Source organism: Pieris rapae, chromosome 10, assembly GCF_905147795.1.
Source record: "Pieris rapae chromosome 10, ilPieRapa1.1, whole genome shotgun sequence".
Lineage (NCBI taxonomy): Eukaryota > Metazoa > Arthropoda > Insecta > Lepidoptera > Pieridae > Pieris > Pieris rapae.
The window spans coordinates 2,792,952-2,816,699 of record NC_059518.1 but is presented as its reverse complement, the minus strand read 5'-3'; the positions used below and the strand labels follow the sequence as shown (position 1 = coordinate 2,816,699).

The window sequence follows — 23,748 nt, the reverse complement described above, 5'->3', positions numbered from 1 at the left end:
GCGAAGAAATTCAATTTACCAAATGTTTTAAATTTTCTATTTCTCCATTTTTTATATTATAATTATTATTAAGAATACTGAATAACGTACTATAAAGAAGATTAATATACTATAATGTGTTATATATACCGTACGTTTAAAGTTTTTATCGAATAAAAATGTTCAATAATACTGCTGTGAGAAAACGTTCAATCATTCTAGGAATCTGTTCACTCACTATGCGGATATAGATTAACAACGCGTCATCTTTTCCTGATTCCATAGGTAAAACATTCTTATTAATATTACATTTATTTTTCATTCATTTTGGTATGTTTAAATATTTTTAAAATTTTATTGGCTCTATTATTATATTTAATCATCGGTGTGTAGATTGATGTTGTAGTTGCGTATTCAAATAAATTTTGTTTCGAAATTTAAATATAAAAACGCGTTTGCGTTACGAACTATACATGTCAGCAATATTCAATCAAAAACAAAATGTTTAATGATGATGACTATTATCTCATCTATCAAGTTGAACTCACAAACTACGTTCGTTAAAGTTTTAAATTGCTTTTTTAATTTATTACGGAAAACCTCAACGCGTGAAACGATAAGTTTCGACTTCAAGTTAATCAATAAGTTTATTTAATAATTTTAATAAATAAATATTTCAACAACAGTACAACATAACTCGACTAGTTATGTTGTATATTATGATATTAAGTATTTGTTTATTTATAGCATACATGCTATAAATTAATTATAAACTATCTTATATATTATCTTAAAATACTAAATTTTTCTTCAACTTTAAAATAAAAGTAACATTCGTCTCTCAATCTTTTCTAACCTGTCACAAATATATAATCAGTTCTGGTGCAGAACGAGTAAACAGCTAAGCAGCGAGATTATTAGTGGAATCGATGACTGCTGGCGGAGTACAGTTTGTGAGCTCCACTTAGATCTGAAAATCTGTTCAGGCAATCAAATCAATTACAGAAGTAGGCGACCAATGCAGTCCGTTCTATCCCTCAAAACATTCAGTTCAAAGTAGATTAACGATTGCTCTCTTCGAAGTATTCACAAGAAGGCGTAATAGAAATATTTAAGCTGATAATGTTGCCTAAAGAACTTATATTCACTTTTTCAAGCAAAAATTAAGATACATTGTGCATATCTTTAAGGTTAAAATTATAAATCAGGGCCTTGTAGTAATTGCAGTGTTACCTCTGACCCCAGTCAGTCGTCCCGAAGGTTCTTTGTGTTATTAACCTAAAACTAACAAATGGCAGTTACCATCGTGACTATACAATGCGAGATAATGAAGATTAAAGTTTCAATGCTAACACTAAAGCATTCGTTTTACGAAGTGTTAAACAATCAAGGTTTCATTATAAACAATGTATAGTCGCTTTGTATCAAAGATAAATTAATTAAAAATTATTACCTTTGCTGGTAATATAGAAGTCAATAAACTTTTCCTTCAGTAATTTATAATTTTATCCTTGTTATGTTTATCTTGGACAAGAATCGGTAGAAATAAATATTGTATGGACAATGGATTTGGCAGCGCAAGTATTATTGACTATTTAGTAGCCATTATTATTTGTTTTGTTTTATAGGATAACCTTCGTCTGTATTAATTGCAGATTACTATCAGAGGTGGAATTTAAAATAATTTGTTTTAGATAACAACCTAAAAAGTTTGTAAATGTCGCAGCCAACTAGTTTAACTAGCCGTTCAATTAGCAGCCTAGCCTTTTACTAATCGACGACGTTTAACTGGCGGCCTGAAAGTTATTCAGCCGTAGGGATTGTTATAAACATTTGGCTGGTTAATGCTTAAGCCAATCGTACGATAGATACATAATTTAGCAGAAATAAAAAAGATTAAACAGATGACATAAAAAATATTTCTTTTAAAATTAAATTGCTTGAGTCAAATTCACTTTTTTCCATTATACTTGTTTTGTTTTTTGAAACATTGAAAAACACCATCAAAGTTGTCGTTATCCGGCGCCATATAGTAGTATAGTTTATATACTTTGAATTTTGAAATTTTATGAGTTTCATGTCGATTTTGAATAAAATTTAAATAAACAGTCATTTGCCTAGCTGTTTGATCAACTGACTGACCATCTTTTAGCCTGTTAATTGAATGGCTAATTAAGCTAGTTGGCTGCGATATATACCTACATTTTAAAATCAATAAAGTGGCATATGAACTACGAGTTCCTTAACTCAATCAACTTTATAGAATTAAAAAAGGACGGAGAGGACTAGATCAAAATATTTAGCTGTTTGACGTATCTTATGCTGAAATTAGTATTCGGATAATTCCAATGTGAATATTTGAATTTCATGAAGTAAATTAATAAACCTCACACAAATTATATGTTCCTAGTTATCCAACAGGGTTAGTTTTTATTGATAAAATTTCTTCTTTCGGTTTACCTTGTGCACTTGTGCCAGAGGTGAAATTCCATAAATATTATACACAGAGACTTTTACATTTATTACTCTACACCACGTGTATTAGCCAGGTGTTTTTACAACTCGCTTGTCTCGCAAAGGTCACGACAATGTTAGGAAGTAATTAATGATCAATCAGACAGTTACTATCGACAGTTTAATTGCAACTTCAGTTAAGTTGTAGAAATTATCACCGACTCAATAAAGGATGTTTTGTGCGTAGTTCCGTATTTCTCAGTATTCTATTAATTAATTAAAACCTTTTTTATATATATCGTTGCGGTATTTGTTCGGAGCACCGTTAGCGTAGTGGCAAATTTAATATGTGAGGTTCAAGCCTCATCATTACAGGAATACTCTAAAATTGGTTTTATTAACCATGGAGGGTGTTCATTGGAGTTGTTGCGATTTATACCCGAAGCTGAGTTTTATCATCGGACGTCGAGACAGAATACGAAATTCCACCCGTATCACCTCGACGTCCGCCGTTTCATAACTGAGCGATTTTGCCACGCATCACCACTTTGTGGAACCAGCTGCCCTCTGAAGTATTTCCGAACCAACTCGGCTTACGGTCCAAAAAGACCTACGTGGTCTTTTTCCAATTCTTAAAAGGCCGGCAACGCACTCGCGAGCCCTCCGGCACGGAGAGTGTCCATGGGCGGCGGTATCACTTAACATCAGGTGAGCCTTCTACCCATTTCCCCCCTGTTCTATAAAATAGGTTTGCTTGCTATACTATGCTAGGGTTCCTTGGCAGACATTGCTTATTAGCGATAAAACCGCCCATTGTTTAATCATTTATATAACCTGTTTTTCAAAATTTATATTTAATTAGGCTGAATACAGAATACAAAAATAGTTTTCAATAGAAGCGCCATCAACATAATCTTTAGCTATAAACGTATGTACGATATTGTACACGTAATGCGTATTGATTCAAAACATGACGGTATTAACTCGGAGGGTCGGTATTGTGAGAGATGAAGTAATCATTTCCTCGCACTGTTTTCGCAAGAACATTGCTTCACGAGAACCACCATGCTAATTGCTACGTGCTACAGTACTTTATCGAACATTTACGATTGTATGTACATAGAATAACAATAACTAATTATTGGTTACAGTAGTATGTTATGACAAATACTCTCAACCATGCCTACATTATATTTAACATAACGTTAACTAAGATAGAAAAACACACGTATAATTACTATGGATATATATACTTAAAGAAACCGTAAAAATGGATTCCTTTTTTCAATTAGATGTATTGTTATATTATACAATTCTTCTGAAATGCTTTCTCACATTCACGAATAGAATTGATTTTAGGTATGAATTAAATAAAAAAAAAATTGCTGAACATGTATGTATTATCGATTTAAAGTTAGATTACTAAGTAGTGTAGATAACTTTGGTTACATACTACCCGCATAACGTTTTGTATTATCGTAAAGGTTGTAAAATAGTGTAAATGTTCTTTTCTATATTAATAATATTTCATTCATTTAAATAAATACAAGATATACCATAGATATTTAACTTTGAAGCCAAAATTTCGCTGCCTGACTACAGAGCCTACAATTTCATGTGCTACCATTGTCATTATGACGTGATATTGCGGACACTGTCTACTTATGTAAACAGCTACTAGTACGGCCGATTGCACCGTGCTGTGAAGCAAAATAAACCTACGCACAAATAATGGACTCTAACAAACATGAACCTAAGTAAATACAAATTATAGAGGGAGCAGCGAACATATTTAATGAGTTAACTATTGACACTGATATATTCGCCACGAGTGTGGTGACAGCAAGATCTCTGACACAAAATTATTTCGATTGTGATAATTCGTAACCTTTTATTGACAACTAAATTAAATTCTGTTTTTGCGTTTTTGTTATACAACTAAATATTTGTGTGGCTCCCTTCTAGCATTCGCTAGAAGATTTATTACTAACATTACATAACCTATTGCGAAAAAATCTGTGCTATTAACTTTAATTGTAAATTTTCCTATGACCTTCTATGAATTTCTCTTTTATTGGGCTTAGATAACAGAGGCATTAATTTCCTAGTTTTATCTGCTAATATTGTTTGGTTCTTCTATGGTTAAAATAATATTTGTGTGCGTAACGTAAAAAACCAGTAGATAGAGAGGACCGTCGCAATTAACTTATTTTGTAATGTTGGTTATTGTATTGTATAACTAAGAAATTAATTAGACAAAACTAAACTATAACTAAAATAATTCATAATTTATAATAGAACATGTTCTTTCGCCTTTCCTTATTTTAAAAATATAAGAAATAGGCAAACCCAACAGATGGCTTGACCGTTAATGTTAATGTTGTAAAACACATTCTCGATATCAACCAAATAAATTAATTAATTAGGCAAAAACACGCCTCCATACAACTTAAGATGTAGATATCAAACGGCCTACATAATACAACAAAAAATAAATATTGTGTACTGTAAAGATTTACCCACGAATAGGCTTTGTCTACAGGAGTCCTAATTCACACTCAAACCACGTGATTATCTTGTTATAAATCAAACTATTAACAACAGGCAAATTTTAAAAGAAAGAAAAAATATTTAATTGATTCACGCAATCAACTTTATGTTATTACCAGCAACGCTTAAATAAAACGCTTAAATTAAATAAAACAAATTTGCTGAAAATTGAAATAAAATTGTTTAAAAACAAAGTAATGTTCAAATAATTTTATTTTATGTAACGTTCAATTAAGCATGAGGCGGATTCATCTGCCTCCTTTGCCGAACCAGTGCCTTCATATACGCCATGTATTAACCATTGTGTAATAATATACTAATTTTAATAATGTATTCAAAAGATGTCAAACTAGTAGCGGTATTTATGTAAATACATACATAAATGTTTTTTTAATAGATTTAATTATATTAATTTATCCAAAAATGTTTCTGCCGATACTACCTAAAAATAAACTTAATTAGTAACTAAAAACTAAGATATTCCACAGAAAGTTTTACTAATAATAATAGTGCACAGATGATAAATTAAAAGTATTTCGGTCTTTATTTTAATGATTATGGTTTCCATTTATAGAGAATTGATCAGGATGTTTATACCTAGAGGTCATCAGGTGTCCGGATCGTGAGGTCATTATCACGTGACTGGGCAACCGCTTTTTTGTTTCGATATAGACATCATCATCTAATTAACAATAAAATTTAGTTACGATTAAGGCAATTTAACTCGTATAGTCACAACCTAACTTTTTTCGTTTTATTACCGAATTTAAAGCTTGGGCGCGTTAGTAGTTCCGTGATAACTCTGCATCTTCTAACCCTTACTGGGTTGTTTTTTATAGGAAATAGGTCTCATGGTTACTAATTTTTGTGTTTGTGTGAATTTTCATAATTCGAAGTAATAAATAAGCAGCTAGTAATCTTAAGAAACTACGCGAGGTCCAACTGGTTCAAGAAGTCCATTGTTGAAAACAAAAAGTTAATTTTAAATTATTTTTTTATTAATTAATTATTTTCGCATTAAATTAATAATAAATGGAATTAGAACGCTAGAAGTTTGACGCGTCCCTTAGCTTAAATCGTAATCGATATTGTGTAACATGTTAGATTACAATTAATACACGATGTCATTGACTGTAATAGAAAGTTTGATACCGGTATCAAATAGCCGAACCTTACTTCACATAACGAAAGTTATTTGCGGTGACAGTTGAGAGATTCATGTGTATAGGAAATACATTTCTATAGGAAGTATACTTCGATACCTCCTTCAGTATTTACAAAATAAATGGCAATTTAAAAAAAATATAGAACAATCAAATCAAAAGTAACAAATGAATTGTTCTAATTCGTATTTAGAATTTTCTTTATTGAATTGAAAAATTACAGAATGTAAACACATTTGATTTTAGAACTCGTAATGAGAACGTCTCTGCTTCATGTATGTCTACATTTATTATCATAGACAACTACTCACTCAAAGTCAAATTCTTATAAAACATTTATTAAATGGATTAGGGACGGAACTTTCCGATTTAAAAAATACACAAATTATATATACTACATTATTAATTCTTTAGCTACATATTTTGATTTTTGGAGTTCCGGTTTATTGCTTTTTAATAATAATATCATCCAGCCCAACATAATAATATTTAAATATGTATATATGCAAATATTGGACTGAGTTTAGAGAATACTAAAAAATATTTTTAATAACAATTATGGAACGCAACGTTGAAAATATCAACGATATATTTTTGTACTGCTTTGCTCTTTTACCTTTTACTTTATGCCAGTTATCACAACTTCAGTAAAATTTCTGTCATTTCCTGGACCGGTCACGTGGTAATGATCAATCTTGCAATACTGTGGCCACAGTTTATTAGCCTCTTGCGACATCTCAATAACTATTCAAAATTGAGACACTTTCAATATAAGTGAAAAATTGTTAGTATTGATTAATTTTCACTTGATTCAGTTTGCTTACTTTTTTACACTACAATTATAAAGTTAATGTAAATGTAGTTATTTGATGTTTGAGCTTGTATGTGGTTTTTTATGTTACTAACTATAAAATACTCAAATTTTTGATACACATAATATCTATTAATATATTTATGAATTCTATAATAACATTTTAATATATGATAGAACTGCAACAACAACTCCGTATTAAACCTAATAATTACACCATACGTGCCTATTTATTATTCAAAAGCTTCTACTAAATTAACGATGTTACTTAATAATTTAAAATAATAACGGTAAGACACTCACAAAGTGTAATAATTGTACGTTCACGAAGTTTTTTCCTGTCATTAAACCACTTCATTGACTTTGAACTAGTAAATTACACCAAGGTTCGTGCGGCGTTCGGTCGTTGATCTAAATAGCCGTAATCGTATATGAACGCATGTGTTAATGAAAATATTAGTAACCTTGTAATTGGGTATAGACTATAGATGTCCGTGGCTTTTCAAGGTATTAAGCTTTTTCAGCTTGGATGAGTATATCTGACAGAAATTATTTGGTCTAACGTAGAATTATTTAAATTAATGAAATAATTGACATTTGCGTACCCATGTTAAATTGAATACGAGTCTATTTTTCCTTGAGATATCCTCTTGTACTCATTAATTTTAAATACACATTATGTATTTTCTATATTAATTAAAATGTAAATAATATATTTAATTCTCAATATTGATAAATAGACAAGTAGATGTTAATCGTAATCTAAATTAAAGCATAAACAGGAAATGCATAGTGAATGTTTAAAAATGAAGAACATCTTTTACTAAACATCAATGAATACTATCTAAACGATTAAAATAAACTAAAGGGGAATTTAAATCTGCTATTAATACAAATAGTTGTAAAATTTCTTACGTTTCTATCATCTTTTCTGTTTCTACATATTTGTAATTTATCATACTAAAACATTACCATTTAAATTAAATTATTTACATGCTCCATTTATTGCAGGTTACGCCAAAGTTTCCTGTTTCTGGCCCTGTTTCTACTAACAAACGCACAGAATCTGGAAGAAAGCAATGTTCAGACAGTCCCAAGTGATCTGCGGCGGGCTGTCAGCGAGGCGCTGGCGTTGGAGAGAAGATTCTCACAAGGAGGAAACATCCCGTAAGTATATATTTAATCTATTTTCTTCATTATAGTTTGAAATTTATTTAGCTTGGTCTCGTAATATATAGTTTTCTACGTTTAAAAGTAACACATATGTTTCGCACAATATTAGTTCATTTTAATTAAATAATAATTATTAAAAATTAGTCTGATGTCACTGTTTTAACTAAAGTACTGATCTTTTCATCAGTGTGTAAATTTGACATATAAAGTACAGTATTTGTACATAAAGATAAGAAATAGTAGTTTAGGTAAGAGTGTAATTAGCCTATTGTGTTGAATGTTTGACAATTATTTATGCGCAGACGCCTTTTAGTTTCTTTAAATTTGTACATTTCCAGACAAGACTGTTCATCAGAGGAAGACGAGGCTAGCAATACCCCGTGTCCCCCAAGCAAGTACCGTAGTGCAAGTGGCGAATGCAACAATGTAAGACACCGGCCGTGGGGCCGGCGAGGCGATGTCTTCTTACGCCTTCTTCCACCGAAGTATGCTGATGGTATGTATTAAAAACAATCTAAACTATACATACATACAGAATTTTGTGATTATAAATATGCATATGATGGCTTACACATTATGGCTTTATAAAGAAATTGGATTAATACTAAGACGCTAATAAAATTTATTTATTATTAAATAGTCTAACGTATGATAGAGAATACAGAACTTACTTTTACATATTATACTATTTGAATTTAAAGTATAAAAGTAATACTTATTGACCTATAAAAATATAATATAATAACTCGACCATACTTTTATAAAAAATAGAAAAAGAAAAATACAAAATACTGGAATCTAAAAATATTGTCTTTATTGTAATATGTGAAGAACCAGGCCATTTCTTCAATCAAATGCTATCATATAGTTAATCACTACAAAATTTTAATGAATACTGATTTTGATTAAGCGTTTAATTAAGAAACACATAGCTTAGTAGTAAAAGGTCAAAAGCAAGCCTTCTGGCAGAGTAAGTGTGTTATTTTTATTGCAGGTGTATCTGCACCAGTATCACCTCCTCACATCCCAGAAGCCTCTTTGGCAGTACAGGCTGTATCCCAACTAGCTGAGCCCAAAGACAATGACTTCGTTACCAGTATGCTGGCTGCTTGGGGACAGTTTATCATGGACGACCTCATAGCTACGGCTAATGGAAATAAGGTAATTACAAAAATAACATTTTGTATAAATATAATGAACCGGTCGTACCAGTTGGAGTTCGGAAAATCAGATATTTGTCAATCAGTTAAGAACTACTAATATATCAACCAAGATGCTAAAAAACGCACTATGAATTAATTTAAAATTATTTCAAATAAGTTTCAAACTACATACTTTGAGATCTCCTCAATTACATTGTTAAATCAAATTACATGCGCTAACGCTTAACATTCCGCAAGAACTATTAATTTGGTGTCTCCCATTAAATTGTCGTAAGCAATCACGCGGTAACATAGTCTGTGGTGAGAAGGCCACCGGATATGGGTTGGAAATACATAGTAATTCTAGGTAGCTAGACTTAATATTGATTATGTTATGATCTTTACTTGTTAGTACTAGGACTGTAACCGTAGACAAATGGAAGGGCAAACTTATTTCCGTTGCGATACCAGTTACGCCTTCCAACCCGAATTGTTTAGCTAGTAATCGTAGGCGGTAACGGAATGCTCTTAGCCCCAGAGACACTTCAAAAGTGTTAAATAAAAAACAATTTGTAGAAAATAATCTGTGTAATATCATCATGTTTTGTTCAATATTATTTTTATTAACGGCCAGTCAATATATCATTTTGACAGATAATAATCGACAACTAGTATTAAAATAAAAATAAAATACGTTTATTTTGGAACATAAGATCATCTAGGTATCACTTATTCCACGTCAATCAATTCGAACTTGTAGGCATCCCTACTCATCGGCAAAGACAGAGGGTGTAGGCCGAGAGAAAAAGCCGGCGTAAAAAACTCTCGGTACTCTTTTAAAAAAGCAAATCATCAAACAATATTTAAAACAAATATATCAAATTAATTAGAGGCAGCCTGCCCAGCACTAGTCTTACACTTGCCGTCAACGAAGTATTAACCGTCAAAACAGATTGGCGGGAAGAAGCCGTGATGTAAAACGTTTATTTAAAATTCTTTATGGTTTCACTTTAGTAATCTTATAATTTGTATAAAATGTCTTAAGTTTAAAAATAAAATGCCTACGCTGTTAATAAGTTCGTGATAGTTCGAGGGGTCGCATTATCGCATATAGAAAGGTTACATCGAACAGGTATTCAGTGAAAGTTATGACATAACAGACAATTTAGTTCCTCGTATCATATTACCAACTGGAATGTGATATGTATTATAGAAGTTATGAATGATTTTCGTTCGGTCTTTCGTTCGTTCTACTGTCTGTAATTTTTAAAAGAGTTTTTCGCTAATTTAACATTTAGCGTATAATAAAAAATAGAAAATTACTTAATATAATTATTAATGTTATTATATTCGTTATGCTAATGAGTAGTTTCAAAGATCAAGGCTTTTTAACGTTAAGTTCTCTTATATACAATTATTTAAATTAAACATAAATCGTACATTTTTAAAGGAACTTATAATAACATAATTTAATGCATGATTAGTATGTATTAAACTAATAATCATTTTACTTATTCGTGCCTAATTTTATTTAGTTATATTATTTAATACTATTAGAATATTTACGATACGGACTAGATTTCTAACGCACAAACCGAATAACCTATCTCAATCCATTTTTGACAATCTGAGTTAGACATCTTAATCAAGATATTAATAAACGTGTGCCAATAACCAATCGACAGATTGTTATAGCCATCTGTCGATATATGCTATCCATGGTAGGTCGGATCGGTGTATGTGTATAGACTTTTGTATGAAAATGAGATTTAAACTGTGCCAATCTTAAGATTTTAACATATACCAGTTTTTAAAATAACTAAAAAGCTATTTGATATGTTTTAATCATAGACATGTATATTTTAGTATTATTTGTACGGTTTTATTTACTTTATTTGGTTTATATTTATTATCAAATATGAGTGTAAAGAGCGAATAGATTGCATTCTATGTGTCGCCAAAAATGAATTGTCTTTGTAGAGTTTGGTTATTAGGATGCAGATAGGAGATTGATCGACTGTCACGTTCTGATCTAACATTGTTTTCAATCTGATATTGTGGATTAATTATTGGGTTCGGGCGTAAGCCGTCTATACTTTATAGTCTGTGGCAGCGCCGGCTTCAGCGTATATGCGGTGATCTTATAAGTTTTATCAACATTCAAATTTTTTTTGGTTCTACTAAACTTGGAAGTAATTTATATTTAAAAAGGCACCACTGGCTTATTACAAGGCGGTGAAAAACTTAAATATATAATCCAACCAAGTCTGTATGAAATAGAAAAAATATCTGCTTTTGGAAAACATACATTCTCCTAAGAAAATAGTCTAAATTAACTATTACTAGATACATTCACTCTTCAAATCCATTTTCATAAACTGTATATTATTTAAATAAATTTATAATTTTACTTAGATTGTCGAAACGAAAATTATAATATTCTTTGTATTTAAATATTAATTTATTTAGAATAGCGAAATCTAATATGAATACACGTATTATTATATATATTTTATGTATTATGTATATATTTTGTGTTTCGTTAAAAACATTTTTATGCTAACGCAATAAATATAAATATAACTTTTTAGAGAATAAAAAGATTATATTATAATTTAAGAATAAAATTATAATGCGATCAGTTAGAGGGAAAATAAATAACATCGGTTTCTAATATAAAGTAAATTGTTTATTTATTTCAGAAATGTGACGGGTCAGATTGTAAATACCTAAGATCGGCGCCAGCAAGGAATTTAGATTCTTGCAATTTTGGTGAGTAATTGTTATAATCCGATTAAATAAAAAAGCCTTTAATATTTTATTCCTTATAATAGTAATCTAGCAAATTTTTATTTTCAGTTATTGGTTTTATTAAATATATTAGTTAATTACAATAATGAATCTTATAATTTTACTTTTGATTATTATTTATATTAACCGTTTCTGAGCGAAATCCTATTTCTGCTGCTGTTCATAGTACTAATTGCTCTATACCTGTCTCCAGAAGGTTTTTAAATAGTACGTGTATATTAACTCAATTTAATATTAAACCTTATTATAATGAGAAACTGAAATTATAGCCTTTCGTAGAAAACATACGTTCGTATAACTTTGGTCGACAGTTTCGGACGGTGAATAGATTCAGAACGAGCACGATTCTTGGTGAAACAATAACTACCTCGAGTTGATAGACTAATCACTTTAAGAATACTGCACAGAGCAATGTGCCCTGTACGTGTGCATTTGTCACAAACTGAGATCTGTATTTTATTTCAGAACACAGAGAACAAATGAATTTGGCTACATCTGTGCTCGACGGCTCTGCCATATACGGAAGCTCCGAAAAGGAACTACGCTCATTGCGATTGTACGACGCTGGCAAAGTCGACCTTGCGTCGTGTCGAAAGTAAGCCTTCATATATCACGACTTATCTCACGGATGTTGTTAGATTTAATTAACATTAAACTCTGTGATAGACCAAAATGATTAAATCAATTTGGCTAGAAGTTCAAAGTTAAAAATTATAAATGTTACTGTTTGTGATAGTGGAAACAGGGCCGGATTAATAGGTTTGGGCAAACTCCGGCCTCAAGCCTCAGATCAACAAAGGACAGGAGCCCCCTTGGCCCTAAATTATTTTACAAATAAAATAAACAATTATTTTCAGCCGAGTAGTTTCATCATTCATTAATTTTCAAAATTTTAGTGAAACCAAGTAGATTTTTTAGGATTTAACAAACATAAAAATATAAAAACAGATTGTAGGTGACTAAATTAGCTGTTAACGTTATATCGTTGATACATGAATAAATTGTTGTGAAAAGAACAGTTTATACGTTTTCGTTATGATACAAGTGTGTTCTGAAAAGAACAGTTTTATACGTTTTCGTAAGATACGAGTGTGTTCTCCTGAGAATACTTCGATATCATTGTAGCCTTGCGATAACGCTGACAAAACTGTTCTTTTCAGAACACACTCGTATCTTACGAAAACGTATAAAACTGTTATCATATCGCGGGTAAATCAAATTCTTAATTAGTCATTGTCTGTAAATCTTTGAGTACAATGTGTTTGAACAAGGACAACATAAGTACTAGTTAGCTGATCTAAAATATAAAATATATATTAAACACAGGCGTTTACGCAATCGGGTATGTGAATTAATTGTTTAAATAAAATATCTGGGTAAAAATTATGTAATAATAAAATAAAAAAACAATCTTTTTCGGTCTGAGGCTCAGATGCATCTGTGATCTGCATCTGTTTCATGATCATGATCTTGAGCAGGTGATCAGCTTTCTGTGACTGATACAAGCTGCCTTTTTGGGTCTAATGCAAGTCGGTTTCCCTACGAAGTTTTCTTCACCGGTCGCCTGCGCACATTGAAAGGTTACGGGTACACAGCCAGCAACCGAACCTGCGACCTTAGAGATGAAAATCGCATGCAGAAACCACTTGGCCAAAATTACTATAACAAATATGATATAACGTAGTATTTAATAGCTATTTCGACTTGAATAAGACTGAATTGTTACATTTCTTTTATATTAATATGAAATAATGTTTTCATTTAATATAAATGGTTAAGCTGTTATGTACTGTGGCGTCTGAGGTAAAGTTTTAAGTTGGAGCGAAAATTTTAATTAAATTCATAATTTATTCTACGTTGCTGTGAGCAACACATGTCCTATATTGTTGTTTGAAGATCTTGAGGTGAAAGAAGTAAAACATCACATATGGTTATTAGAGCGAGCCATTTTCGTTGACCTTTTTTTAGTACTTCTAAACAATATCCACAGGAGTTTTTTATTTATTACAGGTGTAACGATGGCACCCCTGCAGCGCCCCTTTACACTGCTTTATTAGCAGAACACAATCGTATAGCTGGTGAACTATACTCCTTGAATCCATTCTGGGAAGATAACGCGATATTCTTGGAGAGTAGACGAGCGCTCGCAGCCATCATACAACATATTACATACAATGAGTTCCTACCTGTTTTATTGGGCGAGGTAAGAATATTTTTAAAATTCCTCAAATTTCTATAAAATGTTTATTGTATGTTTTCCAGGTTTTATAGGTACATATTTATATATACTTTTTAACATGAGTAACACGTGTCCATGTAATACTGTCGTGTACTTACCGGCAAGTATCTTGCCGTTAACGTATATATAGATATATTTAAATATATAAATATATTTATATATACGGCAAAATGTGCGTCCTTAGTATTGTCATTTTACTGGAAGCATTACAAAAAAGACTACGTACAAAACTGTGCACTATATAAATTGGGCACATGATTTAAGTCGTATCATTTAAATACAGCTGCATAAAGAAAAAAATACTAATTACATTAATTAACTTTAACTTTACTACAGTGAAAGTACAGACGATGCTGTCGGATAGAAGAATAAAATCTCATTGTATTTTACATAACATATTTCCTTATTGTTAAGGTTGGTATGGCCAAAGCCGAGTTGAAGCTGACGTCACTGGGATTCTGGCGAGGCTACTCCAGTGCAAACCGCGCGGGCGCATACGCGGAGATCCTTTCCGTTGCGCCCATATTCGACGCTATGATGAATGAGAAATTGGTATGTTTTAATAAAATTAGGTCTATATTTAATTTACACTGTCTAAAGTTTGTTTTAAATGCAACACGTAACTGAATTTGTTTACGCTGATTCGATTATGATTTTGTATAGAAATAGCTTTGAGACACTTTTCGATAAATCTTTGAGAAAAAATCTATAAAGGCTTTAGGTGACTAAGTGAAGACATAGGGAGGTATGTTTCAAAAAAATGTTTACGCGAGCGATGTTGAGTATGAAAATAAAATATAATTTAAAAAGCTAAATTGTTAGCACTTTTAATATGTATGAAAAATAATGCAGTAAAATAACAAAAATATATGTCATTAGTGTAAAGTTTCTAATTTGTATGCATTTACTTTTACATGAATTTGTTAGAAATGGATAATATTTCATTATTACTAAAGTTATGTCCTTTTCGTAAGAGTATCTATTATTATTATTTGTTCAATAAAATTGGTTCAGTTTTCAGATTTGTTCCTACAAGTATTTTAATATATATTTGTGTATATAAGTGCAATACATTTTTTTTTAAATTATTTTTATAGATCAACGAAACAATATCAGTTAAAGATTTAGTTCAAACGACTGCTCATAGCGTGTCAAAATTACCGCCAACCGCTCAATGGGACCTCAAAAGAAATCGGGATCACGGAGTACCCACGTATTTACGAGTACTGAGAATGTGCGAGCCAATGCTTTCTGTAAAATCGTATGGAGATTTTGAAAAATTGGGCTTCGATAGGGCTCAGCAGGAAATGATGGCGGATATGTACAGGTAAATAAATGTATACAATGTTCTGGTATAAAAAATAAATGCTCCGTATTGGTTATGGTTATCATTATAATAATACGTAAAAAAATATTTATTTTGAATTAGAATGAATATAGTAAATGAAAAATTTAAATATTAACCTAGCTATTTTAGGTTAGTAACGTTGTTAAGCTCTTATTCTTGAAGTGCCTTGGCTACGAAACCCCAAAAAATATTGTATCGCCGGGAATCGAACTTAGAATGTTAAACGTCCTATGCCACGGCGTTAGTATATTATACAGACTTTAAACTATTGACAAGTGATTTGAAAATTTGGATTTTTTTATTTTGCATCAGAAAACTATAATATAAACGTAATAATATAGATAAGAAATAATTTATAAAGAAACTATACTATAAACGTAATAGATATATTATTAAAATAAAATCTTTAGAAATGCTGAAGACGTTGAACTAATGGTGGGTGGGGCCATGGAGAAGCCGGCGACGGGCGCTGTCATCGGATCAACTTTGGCTTGTGTACTCGCAATGCAGTTTGCCAACCTCAAGAAGAGTGACAGGTGATATAATTATTTTAATACTCATGTAAGAAACACCCATTAATAGAATTTGTGAAAAAATAACAGTTTTTTAAATAAAAACGGCTTGTGTATCAGATAAGAATTTCATAAGTGTTTCAGTCTGCAATTTATATAATACGCACCAATACATTGACCATAATTTGCCTTTATTAAGAATAGAGAATAGAAATCGCTTCTGAAGAGAGAATAGAAAAACTTTTTTTAAATCAATTTGTATTTTTTACGAACCAATTTAAAAAAAAGTTTTATAAAATAGAATGTTTAATTTTTTTTATTCTTTACCAAATTTACATGTTTTCTTTATTATACAATCAATACCACATATAAGATTTCACTTGCTTAAATTCATACCCATCCTCAGTTCCTACTTCTTCTGCTTCCCAGCACCTGATAATCGGCTGGCGACGCCATCATTCCAAAAATATAAAAATATGTTTGTAAAGTTAAAAAATTAGCACCCCATTAAAAAGGGCCATAAAGTACTTTAAACCCCATAGTATAATCTAAAATCGATATAAATCGTAATCCAGTAGTCACATGATATGACTATAAAGTAAATAATAATGTATTATTTTACAGATTTTGGTATGAAAATGACATACCACCATCATCATTTATGCCAGAACAACTCGGAGCGATCAGAAAAGTCTCCCTTGCTGGTCTACTCTGTGCCAATGATGACTCTCTTACCAACATACAACCGAAAGTCTTTGTTAAGGAAGATCCTTACTTGTGAGTTTTCGAAATATCGTTTTAACATATGTTTACCATATTTTTTGTGATAATGTACAAAAGGCTAAGTAATTTTTATCATATACCAATGTATATTATAAAAATTACTAAATACCAATACAATTATATATATACCAATGTATAATGTTATCAATTCGTTTTGTGTGTGTCAATTTAGGTAACACAATTTTCTTCTAAGTAGCTAGATTAGAAAATCCATATCTTTTATTAAATCATTAATTGTTTGTCTACATTAAAATAGTATCTTATAATATCGAAATGATAAGTCGTTACTTCATTCTAATATATATATCGAGATACCTTTTAATATCTAGTATAACATTTACTATGTTGAGAAAGTAAAAATCATTACACATTCTTAACAGAAACGCGGCACAAAATTGTGGTCAACACGGTCGTTTGGAACTGTCCGTATGGAAGGACGAAAGCGGGGCTCGTGCGGCGGAAAGACTCACACAAGACACCCTTGCCACAGCCTTGGAGAAGGCCAAACAGGAAATGGCTGATCGGAAGAAACTTGAATATATGCTTTGGGAGAGTCGTAAGTATTACCTTAAGATCTTTTAATTTACAACATTCCGATTATACAATAGACTTAACAATATCTTGAATAAAATACACAACAGGTTACATAATAAATTCCCATTTTTATACTTTAATATAAGTTTTTTTAAATCTAGTCTCCGAAAATAGGTATTCACTCCTAGTCTTGCGTTTCCTTTCTGTCTTCAATCGGTATATATCTGAGCGTCAACAAGGAGACATTTGAAGCGAACAATTAGTTTCCACCGATTTTTTGGACAGTGTATAGTTTTGAAGACGATGCGCCTTTTACTTGATCGGCCACATGATCTTTGCCTTCTGTTGTACCAATTTACCCAAGTTTTCATCGCCTCTATATCATAAACCGATTGAATACCGATCTTTAATTAACTGTCTAGAAATTCAATCAACTCTCTGATTTAACCACTTTACTGTGACATAAATATATCAAATTCTGTAATAAATAATTTATTTATATTGGATAATTTACAGGTGGAGGTGCAGACCCCAAATCACCAGTGGGTACAGCAGCGTCGTTTTCCAAAGCGAACAAATATGCGTTGAAACTCGCCAACACCTCACTCTTCTTCGAATTTGCAACTAATGAGCTTATTAACTCTGTGAATGGGTGAGTAAATTATTTTAGCTTATAAATATAAATAATTAACAATATTATAGTATACATGTTTAAAGACAAGTATGGTATGTTGTTATATATTAAATTATTATTTAAACGTGATGTAGGATGATGATTAAAAGATGAGTGATGAAAAATTTAAATATTAAAATAAATGTATAATTTATTCAATATAAATTGTTTATATCATGCAAAATCGTTTTTATTTATCGTTTAGTTACTTGTACTATATTCTCGTTACAGTGGATTTTTAAATTAAACCGTTTAAAAACTGATTCCATCCGCCTATTGCATTGATTGTAACAATTATAATTGAATCTCTATATAAAACAGATAGAAAAATGTATCTGCCCCAAACTTTTAACGCTTCCGTAATAAAGAAGTACTAGGGTCGCAGAAGTTACAACAACTATAATTTACAGACGTCGTCGCAAACGTCAGGTGTTCGGCGACTCGCTCGGTTTCGGCTCCTCAAATGACTTCGTCGATTCTCTACAGTCCGTTGACATCAGCAGTTTCCTTGGATCTGATCAATTAGGTCCAGCGATCGAGCCCCAATGTGATGATTCTGGACCATGTGATGCTAATTCTCCATTCAGAACTTACACTGGACATTGCAATAATTTGAGAAATCCTAGTTTGGGCAAAGGTTTGACGACCTTTGCAAGATTACTGCCACCAGTGTATGAAGATGGTGAGTTTATATCACTCTTTATTATTTATAGCTTGATTTATAGGTTCTAGTGTTACCATAATCTTGTCTTTTTATTCTGTGGTCATAGATCAGACAATGATATGATCAGTATGAAGTATAAGTATATTGAGTGTTTCATATTTTAATAGTGCCTGCAATATTTCCTAATAATTTAATTGCTTGACCTGTAAAGTAATTAAATTGCATTTATCATATTCTGACCTATGGCGACAGAATTATACACCCTCACGCAATAATTTTAGAAATTAAACGATATATTTAATTTTCACTCGTCACAATAACATATAATAATATTTTTTTTTTATTAATTTGACATATAATATTATTCCAGGCGTAAGTCGTCCCCGCATAAACACAGTGACTGGTACCCCTCTACCTTCCCCCCGTACGGTGTCAACTGTCATACATCCTGACATTTCCAATCTTCATACACGGTATACCCTCATGGTGATGCAGTTCGCGCAAATCGTGGATCACGAACTCACTATGACACCTATACATAAAGGTAAGTGCTTACATACATTAATTTATTATTATTACAAATATCTTGTATGCTTGTTTGAAAAACTGGAACTACTGAACTGATTTTGTTAATTCTTTCAGTTAATAAATGCTTTCGTGATGAAAAGTTTTCTTTACATACTCAATTTAAAAATATATTTCTTTCGAGTTTTCTCAATAACTTTTTTCCCGTAGGTTTCCACGAGTCAATCCCAGACTGTCGTTCATGTGACGCTGCAAGGACGGTCCATCCTGAATGCAACCCGTTCCCTGTTCCCCGCGGGGACCATTATTACCCCGAAGTAAATGTTACATCTGGGGAACGTCTTTGCTTCCCGTTCATGAGAAGTTTGCCTGGACAGCAGCAGCTTGGTAAGTTAAATACCCTAAATCAATCATATGTGTTTGACCTTTTTAACCAACTTTCAAAAAAAGTCTAAGGTTCTATGTGAATTTTTAACGTCGCCTTCAAGAAAAGAGCGTACCAATTTTAATGCAACCTGCAATGCACCTACCAGCCCTCTCACATTGACAGTGTCCAATGTCCATGGGCGTTATACTTAACATAATATATATATAAACAGTCATAGATATCAGAGGCTCAGAACTAAAAAGGCTGTAGAGCCACTAACCTATTTTAAATCTATTGTTTAGGTTTTAAACCATTACACATTGCAAAAACTATTATATTTTTGAAGTTAAACTTCTTTTGGCGCAATGGAGAAAAATGATGAGAGTGAATTTTTCCGATGCGGGCGCACACCAACACTTAAATTCGACATCGTTAAGTTAGGTCTAGTTGGCATGGAAATCGATAACTATGTTATAGTTGTATATTCTAGTATTTTTATATTTAGAACACGTGTTTCGTAACAGTACAATTAAACAGTGTGAATAAATAAATATTATTTTGGTCTTTTTAAATCAATTTCATATACGACGGTATAGTATTTACTAATTATTTATTTATTTAAATAAAATCTTTTTCAATTATTTTAATATTTATCGTTAATCACTACTGCATTCTAGTTAGTTTTTTCCATACGCCTTACACACTTTTTTTTATTTGTTTTCCGGTTTTTGGAAACTTTAAATTGACTAGTAGTACCAGTTTTGGATTTGAATAATATTATTAATGATTTCAGGACCTAGGGAACAAGTGAATCAAAATACAGCGTTCATAGACGCATCAGCAATATATGGAGAAAATCCTTGTATTGTCCGCAAATTGCGCGGTTTCAACGGACGCCTTAATGCGACCACGAATCCTCACAATGGCAGGGAATTGCTTCCGAGAACCGACAGCCATCCCGAATGTAAGGCGCCTAGTGGATTCTGTTTTATCGCTGGTGAGAATTATTCAATAAATATGTATTTTTTTATATAAAACTGCAACATCACTTTGCTCTATTGTCAATAAGTTTTTTTTTTATTTGGACCACAAAATTAGGACAAACACATACCAAAATACATTACATATAAAAAGCGATGTCGTCCTGTGGACATGACTAGAGAAATCAAGTTGATACAATAAACAGTGTTAATACGAACAAGCAAAAAATTAAAAATACAAACTGTAAATAATTAAACTATTTGAACCAAGAAAAGAAATTATCGGTACTGTGTCCTAATTCTACTCTTAGCTGAGGCCAGCAAACCATGAAAAATGTCAAAACTCTGTGCAATATCATTATGGTGGCGACATAACCTATTATGTATTTTGTGCCAACGTTTGTTTGACAATGTGGGAAGTTCGATAGCCTATGCGATTTATATTTATTGATTAAAAATTTTATATTGATCTGTAACGTTTTGAAAATATATAATCTGTAACGGAGATATAGTGGGCTTCCGATGATGAAATAATTTTTATTCGGTAGAGAAGTATTGGAGCCAAAAAACAAAAACAATCTAATTATGACTAAATATAAAATAAAGTCATAATTCCAAATTTATGAATCTAATAAATTTATTTAAAAAACAAGGTAAATAATTTACTATACAAATATTTTAAGCTACAAAGGTTTCATCAATTTATTATATTTGATCACACTAAGAGAAAATTTTACTATGCATATGTTATTTGAAGTTAATTTTTATAAACTACAAAATATATTTCCTAGGTGACGGTAGAGCGTCCGAGCAACCAGGTCTGACCGCACTGCACACAATTTGGATGAGAGAACACAACCGCATAGTGGAAGGCCTTAGAGGGGTTAACCCGCACTGGGACGCCGATTTACTATTCGAACACGCCCGTCGTATAGTTTCGGCTGAACTAAGTCACGTAATATACAATGAGTTCCTTCCGAGACTGTTGTCTTGGAACGCTGTCAATCTGTATGGACTCAAGCTTTTGCCTTCAGGTTAGTGAAACATATTTCTAACGAATAGGTAAAAATGTTTAAGTAAATAATAACTAAATAGTTATCGCAAACATTACTTATAATACATAGGTATTATATATAGAGCTATACAGCAAAGGAAACACGCATGTATCATCCAAAAATCGATAATGTCTGTCTGTCTGTCTGTCTAATGTCTGGCAGAAGTCTAATCACCTACTAGTCTATGAAAATATAAAAGAAATAGATGCAATCAGGCCAAGACTTATATAGAGCTGTTATGCCACTGGATTATTACCATGTATATAGGTCATATCTCTTTGAAAAAAAAAACATATTTTAGTCTTCATAATTTAGATCGTAGTAAACCAATCAAAACTGTATATAAGAGAAGTTCGACTCCTATCAAATTAAAAAAATAGCAAAAGTTACCTATAAAAGTTTGATATAAACTTATGAGCTGAATGTAAAAAAATAACAATGAAACCGATTTTTTTTAATTCTATAAAAAATACCATATTTTTTAAACCACTTGTTGGTAGGGTAGGGTAAACAAATAGCTAAAATCCCCAACTGCAGTGAACCAATAATGTAATCTATTTGACGATATCAGGTTACTACAAAGAATACTCTCCAACCTGCAACCCATCTATGGTGAATGAGTTTGCCGCTGCATCATTCAGATTCGGACACTCATTATTAAGACCGCATCTGCCAAGATTGTCACCGACATATCAACCCGTGGACCCACCCATTTTACTACGAGATGGATTCTTCAGGCCCGACATGTTTATGAACGTAAGTTTTGACTTAAAAAAAAGTTCTAATTATATATTTTTTTCTTTTTTTGTTTCCTGATGACAAATCAGGAACAAACAAATCCAAACATTTTTTAAATAAAATAGGCTTGATACAGCCGAAACCATTGTTTTTAAATTTCACCAAGTTTCCATTAATAAAATAAAACAAGAAAATCCTTTCCAGCACCCACCTTTAGTAGACGAGCTGATGCGTGGTCTTGCATCAACACCAATGGAAACCCTCGACCAGTTCATCACTGGTGAAGTAACCAACCATCTCTTTGAGGACCGGAAGATTCCTTTCTCGGGAATAGATCTCGTTGCCCTCAACATCCAAAGGGCTCGAGACCACGGAATACCAAGTTACAATAACTACAGAGCTCTGTGTAACCTGAAGAGAGCGACATCCTTTGAAGACCTTTCGCGTGAGATACCAGATGAAGTGATTGCAAGGTAAACAAAACTAGTAACTGATAGGTATGTTTTTTTTATTGCTACAAATATTCTTTGTATAAATTCTGGCAATGTATATAAGGATATGATACAATTTTTTATTTTTTCTCTTTTTTTTATTTATTAGGTTTGTCTTGTAACTTTGACTAATAGAGTTAAATAGTTATGTCTCACATAGACTTTTAACAAAACGCGTGCATGAGAAACATTTTTTAACCAAAATAACATAATACAGTTAGTTGTACCTATACATAAGCATGTTTTTTTTTAATTAATGATTAGCATATGTTGATTTACCAATGTAATAAATACCCGCCCATGTTCTAAAACGTCTCAGTAATTTTTTAGTTTTAAGATTTGTCTTGCCTTTTCTCAATTAATATCTTATCAAATATTAAATAGAGAATATGATAAGTAATTCTTCAATTCTTACATTCAATAAATCAGTTGATAATTCTCAAGCGGAGGCTGTCAATAAGTTATCTAGAGGATTCTAAATATGGTATTTCAAATTCACATTTATAAAAAAAAATATTTTTAGTAAAATATTTTTTTCAGGTTTAAGCGTATTTATCCCACTGTAGACGACATCGATCTATTCCCCGGAGGAATGAGTGAGCGGCCTTTGCAAGGAGGTCTCGTAGGACCCACTTTCGCCTGTATTATTGCTATACAGTTCCGTCAGCTTAGGAAATGTGACCGATTCTGGTAAGATATTAAAAACATTTATGATTTTATAAAAGCGTATACAATTTACTTGTAAAATATTATTTT

At 31.6% G+C, this 23,748-nt stretch overlaps 1 protein-coding gene across 1 annotated transcript in view; it reads left to right on the top strand.

The window, feature by feature from the left end:
- LOC111000144 (heme peroxidase 2) overlaps positions 1-23,748 on the top strand; it is a 30,936-nt gene that overhangs the window by 5,750 nt on the left and 1,438 nt on the right. Inside the window, exons 2-21 of the mRNA XM_022269498.2 lie at positions 7,969-8,124; positions 8,469-8,626; positions 9,125-9,291; positions 11,975-12,044; positions 12,549-12,678; positions 14,094-14,286; positions 14,737-14,874; positions 15,420-15,649; positions 16,081-16,206; positions 16,807-16,959; positions 17,346-17,521; positions 18,016-18,151; positions 18,583-18,854; positions 19,207-19,380; positions 19,572-19,748; positions 20,522-20,725; positions 21,500-21,742; positions 22,335-22,519; positions 22,706-22,974; positions 23,533-23,682. Of these exons, the coding sequence (XP_022125190.2) occupies positions 7,969-8,124; positions 8,469-8,626; positions 9,125-9,291; positions 11,975-12,044; positions 12,549-12,678; positions 14,094-14,286; positions 14,737-14,874; positions 15,420-15,649; positions 16,081-16,206; positions 16,807-16,959; positions 17,346-17,521; positions 18,016-18,151; positions 18,583-18,854; positions 19,207-19,380; positions 19,572-19,748; positions 20,522-20,725; positions 21,500-21,742; positions 22,335-22,519; positions 22,706-22,974; positions 23,533-23,682 (3,507 nt within the window). The remainder of the gene's footprint in view (positions 1-7,968; positions 8,125-8,468; positions 8,627-9,124; positions 9,292-11,974; positions 12,045-12,548; positions 12,679-14,093; positions 14,287-14,736; positions 14,875-15,419; positions 15,650-16,080; positions 16,207-16,806; positions 16,960-17,345; positions 17,522-18,015; positions 18,152-18,582; positions 18,855-19,206; positions 19,381-19,571; positions 19,749-20,521; positions 20,726-21,499; positions 21,743-22,334; positions 22,520-22,705; positions 22,975-23,532; positions 23,683-23,748) is intronic.